We start from the raw sequence: 8,380 nt of genomic DNA, 5'->3' as shown, positions 1-8,380 counted from the left end.
AAAAAGGTAAGTCTCAGCTAAGGCAGCCCTGGTGTTCACCAGGCAGTTGTGTGTTTATTAAACAGGGCTTGGCAGAGCTTCCTCTAGTTTCACACCAGGCAGACTCTGCTCAGCTTGGAGCCACCTGCACTTGCATCATCTTTCCAGTCCCGACCAGAGATATTTGAAGCATTCTGAGAGGGACCCCATTCAGCTCTTTGGGCTCCCTTCAGAGGAACAGGACTTTTTTTTTTTTTCTGCCGAGAGACATCTACAGCTGAGGAGAGGAGAAAACTGAGAGATGGAGATGGACACTTGTGATTTCGTGGCCAGTAACAGCAAGGACAGGATTTGTAGTGGATGCTTGCTGTGTGTCTCCGTAGCACCAGCTCTTCCTTCTTCAACTGCACAGGAAACAGCAAGCACTGGGGCTGGGGTGAGGTCTCCTGCTGTGCTGGTGGGCAGGTCCTGCCCAAGACTTAAATGAAGGAGCAGCTAATAATACCCGTGTAAAGGGCACCAAACGAAAAACCATATTGAATAAGGTGAGCAAGAGCAATGAAGAGATGCAGACACCGAATCTAGGGGAGAGGAATTCTTTCCCTCCATAACTTTGTCTTACGGCCTGGAGATGGGGTCTCTCACTGAACCTAAGTTTGCAGCTTTGGCTAGGCTTGCTGGCCAGGGAGCTCCTGGGATCTGCCCATTTCTGCTCTCCACACTGGGCACATGTAGCCATGCCCAGCTCTTTACAAGGGGGCCGGAGATTCAAGCTCCAGCCCTCACACTGACACAGCAAGCTCTCTAACCCAGCCAGTCATTCCTCACTGATGCTGCTACAGTGGAATCTTTAAACCCTTACTTTGTCCAGCTCGAGTATGTACACAGCTTCCTATACCTTTGCTCCTCCGGGGAGGCCAACAGTAGTTCTCTAATGCAGTGGACACCTGATGAGCCTCAGCTGTCTGCCTTGTGCCGCAGCACAGAGATGAAGACTCTACCCTAACTGTAGAAGCTTGGTTCTGTAACCACACTCGAGTCCTCGAGAGACACATATGAGGGAGAATGCCCCTTCCTCAGAAAGACAGAGCAGGAAACGTAACAAAATTGAATTAGTGATAACAACAATAAAATAAAACAAAAACCAATGCTACTTTTGGTTTTTAGTTCCCTAACAACAAGAGCAACAACAAAACCATGGTATTACATTTTTGGTTTTTGTTTTGTTTTGTTTTTGAACTCCCTCTGTAGACCAGGCTGGCCTCGAACTCACAGAGATTTGCCTGTTCCGGCCTCCATGTACCATCATGCCCAGCTACATTTTAGTTTTTAATTCATTGAAGGAAAAGCGCTACTGTCTGAGTTTTCATTTTAGCAGAGTTAGCCAAGATATGGGAAAGGGAGGAGGGTTGTCTGCAGATAATGTACTTAATAAAACCATGATTTAATACTTTATACCTTTCATTGTCGTTTCCAATTTCCTCAGATGTTTTGGATACAGCACATTCTCCCAGCAACAGAACAGAAGATGTCCCAAAAGAATGTGAAACTGTTTCCTTCATGGTGGCTTTTGAAAACCTGTCGGAGAAGGTGACTGACATAGTGCTGACCTTCCTAGTGGAGAATATAAGCGGCTTCCCCAGTGACGACTTTAAGGTGGAAGTGATCCAAGATTTTGGCATCGCCGTGGTTACCTTTCAGAAGCCTATAGGTGAGCCCTAGGCTCAGGGAGGCCCTGTGTCCCCAGGCTTCTGTCCACCACACCTCAGGGTTTTGGACATCTCTGATTGTTTGACACTTTGTTGTAGTGAGTAAACTAGGCCTCTAAACCAGTAGAGGTGCCTTTCCCCTCAGATTTTGGAAAGATGAGCAAATTCAGTTTGAGATCCAATTTGAGTCTGTTTAATAGACTGCCCTTTATTACATGATTGCTTGGGTATGTGGGATGGGGTGGGGTGGGATATGGGGAGAAATAAAAAGTCCCAGGCGATTCTAAGTGGAGAAGTTTGAACTTTTATTTTACTTCCCCGGGAGGAGTTAAGACTGGCCTGTCACCATGCCACACTTCTGTAAGGCAATGATGCCAACAGACTTACCCTTAGTGCTTAGTGTCAGGCACCTGCCAATCTCTGCATGAGTTAATTTATTTGTTCTTTTTAATAACCCTATGACAGGGCTCCATGTTGCTGAGAGATGGTGGAGAAACTGGTGTTGAGCGTGGGCAGCCAACTATCACTCTCTTTTTCCTATCATTTTACCACACAACACTTCTCCTTGGTGTAACCGTTTCATGGTCACACACATGGAGAAGAGGGAAACCTCTTAATGGGGAAAATGAGTGCCCCAGCCAGCAAGATTGCAGAATGGGCAAAGGTACTGCTGCCAAGTCTGACTGCCTGAGTTTGATCCCTGGGACTCATACAAGTTGCCCTCTGACCTCCAGATGTACGCACACATCTGCACTGGCATGTGCACACACATAAACATGGAAAAGAAAATGACTGCTCTGTTAGGTCATTGTCATAAGCAAGAGCCAGCTCTACCTATAACAGAAAATTTCTAAATCTAAGCCCCCATGTCCCATGGGCACAGCAGTGGGTGTCAGTCAAGTTCACTGGTGGTGTGGTCAGAATTCTGGCCCTGTCACTTAACTAGTTGTATGAAGATAACCAAGTTATTATTTTCTCTGTTCCTTACCCACTCATCCTTAAAACGGGGATGATCATACCTAAATTCCTGTGAAGATTGGTGGGATGGTACCTCAGGCATGGTAAGGATTTGATAAAGAACACTTATTTCAAGTTTACTATTATTTATAAGGGAATTTAAAGATTTGTTTATTTTATGTGTACATGCCTTCATGTTTCTGTGTACCGCATGCATGCAGTGCCTGAAGCAGCCAGTAGAGGGCCTTGGATTCCCCTGGAACTGGACTTACATATGGTTGTGGGCTTCCAAGTGGATGCTGGGAACTGAATCACAGTCCTCTGCAAAGGCAGAAAGGACTGTTAACCTCTGAACCATCTCTCCAGACCCATAAAGGGAAATTCAAATTGAAATGATCTTGCATCTGTTCACTGATCAACAATCTTGAGTGCATTCTGTGTTAGCTTCTGTTACTGTAACAAACACCTGAGGTCGTCAGCCTCCAAAAAGAGAGGTTTATGCCAGATCACAGTTTGGGTGGCTTCAGTTCATGGTTGGTTAGCCCTGCTGCCCTGGGGCTTATGTTGAGGCAGTCTGCATGTGGAAGCATGGAGGAGAGAGAGAGAGAGAGAGAGAGAGAGAGAGAGAGAGAGAGAGAGAGAGAGAGAGAGATCTTTGTCATCTTGTCCCCTAACTTCTCCATCAATGACTAGGACATTTCCCACAGGCCTCACTTGTTAAAGGATCCACTACTTCCCATAGCACTTGGGTGAGGACTAAGACTTTAACACATGGGCCTCAGGGACAGTTTTGGTCTAAACTATGGCCACTGTTGTGGGCCAGGTACTGGTCTATGGTCTGAGGCATAAAGATGACTAAAATCATAGCTCCCTCTCTAGAGGAACTCAGTCTGGGAGGAGGAGGGAGGCATGTATGTCAATGAATAATGGAGACGAAAGAGAGTCTGTCTCCCAGGTGTAGTAACCTGAGAGGGGTGGAGACAGGACGGTGCATAGTTGTCCCCACCTGAGTGTGTCCTCCAGCAGTGTCACCTGACCATCTCCACAGGACACCAAGATTGTTCATGCTGCCCCTGCTCCCTCCTCTTATCTGTTTGTCAACCCTTCCCCCTTTAGTGTCCAAATTAGAGACCATATATAGTCCTTATATGCTCCAAGTCTGAGTCACCGTTTCATCTGTCCCTTATTGGCGCTCTAAAGGGCAATTCATTTGCGCTTAAGATCCAGACCTGTTCAGTGATACACAAGCAAGCACTTGTATTTATTTCTCAGATCCTAGCACAATGATTGGCACGTGACAAACCCATCACTTAAGCTGATAATTTAGAAGGGATAATTAGGCTGAGTCCTGAAGATAAATAGGACCAACTGAAAAAACAGAGGAGGGAGGGCTGTAGACATAGACCTATTTTAGTAGCCTGGTTTCATTTGATACTTATCATCACAGTAATACAAAAATACCTCTGTCTCCCATATTGGAGAAGAATATTGCAGACTGGGTGCTTCAGAGGCAGGCATTGCAGATGCAGGCATTGTAGATAAAGGCAGTTGTATATACAAGTACAAAAGGAACTTCAGAAACATGAGTAGATGGTTTTCGTTGTTGTTGTTGGCTTTTTCTTTTTTGGTTTCAGTTTTTTGAGACAGAGTTTCTTTGTGTATCCTTGGCAGTACTGAAACTAGCTCTGTAGACCAGGTTGCCCTTAAACTCACAGAGATTGCTTGTCTCTGCCTCTGAAGTGCTGGGGTTAAAGGCATGACCACCAACACCTGATTCGTGAGTAGTTTTTCATGGAAACAAAAAAATAAAACTGAAAGTGCTACTTGGATGTGTGTTTGAAGCCAGTAACCTGGCTGTGGATATGGGCTCCTACCTCCTTCCATAGTGGGCATCAAGGGTCTTGAGAAAATATGGAGAGGGGTGGCATTGTGAGGAGTACATTCAAGAAGGTTAGCCATGGCAAAAGACAGCCCAGTAGCAGAAAATACAATGAGCTAGTTCCCCCATCTGGGCTTTGGCAAAGATATTTCTTTCATACAATATAGAGATGTCATCAAAATTTTCTCATTTTATTTTTGTATTATAGATACCAAAAAATTTATTAGTGATTGTATCAGTCACCATTGGAACCAACAGCTACAGCTTGCCCCAAGACTTCTGGAAACAACAAAAGTAGTTAGGGTGGAAAACCTGCCTCCTGGGGTAGATGACTACCAGCTGCAGCTCTACTTTGAAAACCCTTTCAATGGAGGCGGAAGAGTCACCCAGGTTGAGTGTTTCCCAGAAGACAGCTCGGCACTGGTTGAGTTTTCAGACTGTAAAGGTAATGTGTCTTGGCCTGCCACACTGGAAGACCTGGATGGTTGGCCATTTCAGTCATTCCTTAATCTGTCAGAAATGGCACCAGTCTCTCATTCATCTGGATTTGGTGCAGAACGAGGGCAGCAAGGCAGGCTCTGGAGAAGCAGCACAAGCTCATGACAGACAGGGAGAGTCTCTGACGAGTCCAGCCTGTGACTGAATGTTGCCATTCTAGGAACGTTGACAGGCCATACTTACAGCCATAGATCTGTGTTTTATGTCCCTGCATTGATTCTCTAATCAACAGGTTTGGGGAGAGATGGACTCAGAAGCATGTAGAGTTCTAGAAAGCGTTCCTGTTCCCCCTGTGCTGTCCCTATGCTGAGACGGGATAATGGAGATTTCTCATAACATCAGGAGGAGATGGAAGTCCTGTTGTTGATGACATCATCAGTGGTTCTTGAGTCAGACAGACTTGAGTTACAATCCTGATTGGTGGTCACTGGCATGGTGACCTTCGTGAGCTCTCAAACCCTTTGTTTTCTCATCTGTAGAGGTAGTGTTGGAGTTACCTCAGAGGATGCTGTAAGGAGGAAAGGAAACAGTCCCTCAGCAGTTCTTGGCCTAAGGGGGTGCTGAGTCTGAGCTGGAGATCACTCAGGCTGTCCACCCCATCTGGAGCCCTGTGGGAGGCTGGGCCTCTGAAGCTCACATTCCTTCCCTCAGGCCTGATACCTGCCCTAGGACTGAGTCCTTCACCAGGGTATCATGTTTTAGCATGCTTCTGCCATGGGTGCCATTTAAACCCAGGTTGTTGCGGGATTGATTCTAATTTCCATGCTGATACTACTTACACTTGTGCAATAGCTAAAACAAAGTGAGGAGAGTCCTGGAGAAAGAGAGAGAGAACGTGAGCATTCAGTCAGGGGTGGGTTGTGGTGGCTGTCCTGGTACACATGGTGACCAGGAGATATAATGGGGAAGGCCTTACTAAATTGTGACCTCTGGGGCTGGACTCTCCAATGACTGTGAGGATGATTTTGATTTGGTATAGGAACAAGACCATGGGGTCTTGTTTGGCTCACACTGGCAATTAGCTCAGATACTTGCCTGGGTTTATAGAACTCTGCCTTTTCCCAGCCTCGGTTTTCTCACCTCCATCTATGGGTGTAATAGAATCTCTACCTGAAAAGGTCACTGTCAAGAGTAAATACTGGAAATTCATGTAAAGTCATTGGAAAAGTGACACAGAGCTCTGGTACAACTATCTTCTCCTGAGAAATGAAGTTAACTCTGGAAGTTAAATTCTGGAACTATACAAGAAAGGATGGATGCAGAATAATCAACCCAGATCATTAAAATATTATTTATTTATTTTTTATTTTATGTGCATTGGTAATTGTCTGCAAGTACATCCATGTGAAGGTGTTGAATCCCCTGGAACAGGAGTTATAGACTGTTGTGAGCTGCTATGTGGGTGCTGGGAATTGAACCCAGGTCTTTCAGAAGAGCAGCCTAGTGCTCTTAGCTGACGTGCTATCTCTCCAGCCCTTAAATCATTCCTTGTGCTGATACAAACACCAACCCCATGCTTGTGTCCAAATTTGTGTCTGTTTCTTATTGTGCCACATACATCAGTGACATCAGAAAAACAATAGACTTAGCATGATTTCAGTGTAGAGCGATTTGGGTATAAAGTCATCATAGCCCTAAATGGAGTCTGTCTTATGGTTAGCATCAGTCTATAGCTGAGCACATGGGAGAATGGCATCTTTGAGTTGTACAAACAGCAGAGACTTTTGCTCTCTAGAAAAGTTTTTGTTGTTGTTGTTTTGTGTCTTTGGAAATGCATGTCATTGAGATTATTGTAATTTATTTATGTATTTGTTTGTTTGTCTGTTTATTTTGTATCTAAAGTGTTAGGCACCATTCTGGCCAAGAGGCACAGTTTCAACAGGATGCCACTGTCTGTCTTCCCCTATTATCCTTCTCTGGGCACAGCCTTGTATGGCGAGGAGAAGCCGCTGGTCAAGCTTCCAGCATCTTTCCAAGAATCACTGGGCCTTCCTTTGTGGAAGTTCTTTCAAAAAAATAACCATCTGATTGAGGAGATAAATGACAAAATGAGACGCTGTCACTGTGAGCTGACATGGTCTGACATCAACGGCACAGTGACCGTCAGACCTGCTGCCACCTTAGTCACTCACAGACCAAGCATCAAGACCTGGCAGAGAGACGCCTCCAAGGTGCTGTCTGGCATCAAGGCTAAGTACGAAGTTAAGATGTTTGAAGTGTATCCGCCAGTGTGGGACATCATACTGCATGAGGTAGGAGATGACAGGGTTCTCATTGAGTTTGATAAGGAGAGTCTCACCTTAGCCGGAAAATCAGAAGATGTCCAAGACATCGGCCAGAAAATCAAGGAGTTGATAGACAGCACCACGGAAAAGGTCCGAAAGGAGGAGCAGAGTCTGAAGGAGAACGTGGCTATTTCTCCAGGGAAACACTTTCTTTTGCAACACAGTGGTTTCCTGGATGATCTAAGGAAAGAGAACCCAGAGATGGAGATTCATTACGATGCTGCCACTCAGCACCTGTGCTTTAAAGGATCTTATACAGATGTGTCTAAAGTAAATTGTGACATCCATGAAAAAATGTATTTCAAGGCTCAGAAAGACGTCCCGATTCCTTCTGAAGTCTTCATGTTTCTGCAGCAAGTAGACAGTCAGGAATTCTCCAAGACTCTTTTTGAGGGACAGAAAATTCTTGCCAAGTATGAACTGAATGGTACAGCTCTTCTTTTGATGGCCTGTTCTTTCAGAGCCCTGGCAGAAGCAGAGAAGAAAATGCTTGATGGCTTGAGCTATAAAATCATTGAAGTTGAAGACAAGGAAATTTTTAGAGGCAATGCATGGAAAAAGAAAATTCACCCTTTGCAAAAAAGACACCCATCAAGAGCAAGCATCATGATAAAGAATGAATTAACTTCAGGATCCCCAGCGGAAGTCATCATTGCAGGCTGTGTGAAAGAAGTAAATGAAATCCATGGCCAACTTTTTGAGTTCTTGGAAAACACCATGAAAATGGAAAGACTGGTGGAAATTGAACCAGTCTTGATTATGGAGTATTTAAGGTCAGACAGGAAGCTATTCTGGCCAAAGATAAAAAAGGCCAATGTGCAGGCACGTTTTAAGCTGCAAGATGAACCAAAAGGCATTTTACTAACTGGCTCCAAGAGTAAAGTTCTAGAGTGCATGGACATGGTCAAGGAAATCCTGGATTCAGTCTGTATTAAAAGGTTCCACACTGATAAGCCTGGTGCTAGGCACTTCTTCCAGGACAAAGCATCCTATTACAAAAGTGAGATCAAACGCCTGTATGGATGCATCATTGAGCTCCAGGAGGGAGCAGAGAAGGACAAAGGCAGCCTTAA

The 8,380-nt window shown here is 44.9% G+C and overlaps 1 protein-coding gene across 1 annotated transcript in view; it reads left to right on the top strand.

The window, feature by feature from the left end:
• LOC101980570 (poly [ADP-ribose] polymerase 14-like) overlaps positions 1 to 8,380 on the top strand; it is a 42,071-nt gene that overhangs the window by 2,954 nt on the left and 30,737 nt on the right. Inside the window, exons 3-6 of the mRNA XM_005344919.1 lie at positions 961 to 1,003; positions 1,466 to 1,690; positions 4,733 to 4,969; positions 6,865 to 8,373. Of these exons, the coding sequence (XP_005344976.1) occupies positions 961 to 1,003; positions 1,466 to 1,690; positions 4,733 to 4,969; positions 6,865 to 8,373 (2,014 nt within the window). The remainder of the gene's footprint in view (positions 1 to 960; positions 1,004 to 1,465; positions 1,691 to 4,732; positions 4,970 to 6,864; positions 8,374 to 8,380) is intronic.

The sequence above is a fragment of the Microtus ochrogaster genome, chromosome 2, assembly GCF_000317375.1.
Source record: "Microtus ochrogaster isolate Prairie Vole_2 chromosome 2, MicOch1.0, whole genome shotgun sequence".
NCBI classification, from domain to species: Eukaryota; Metazoa; Chordata; class Mammalia; order Rodentia; family Cricetidae; genus Microtus; species Microtus ochrogaster.
The sequence above is the reverse complement of the archived record's forward strand: the minus strand, read 5'-3'. Positions and strand labels throughout refer to the sequence as shown.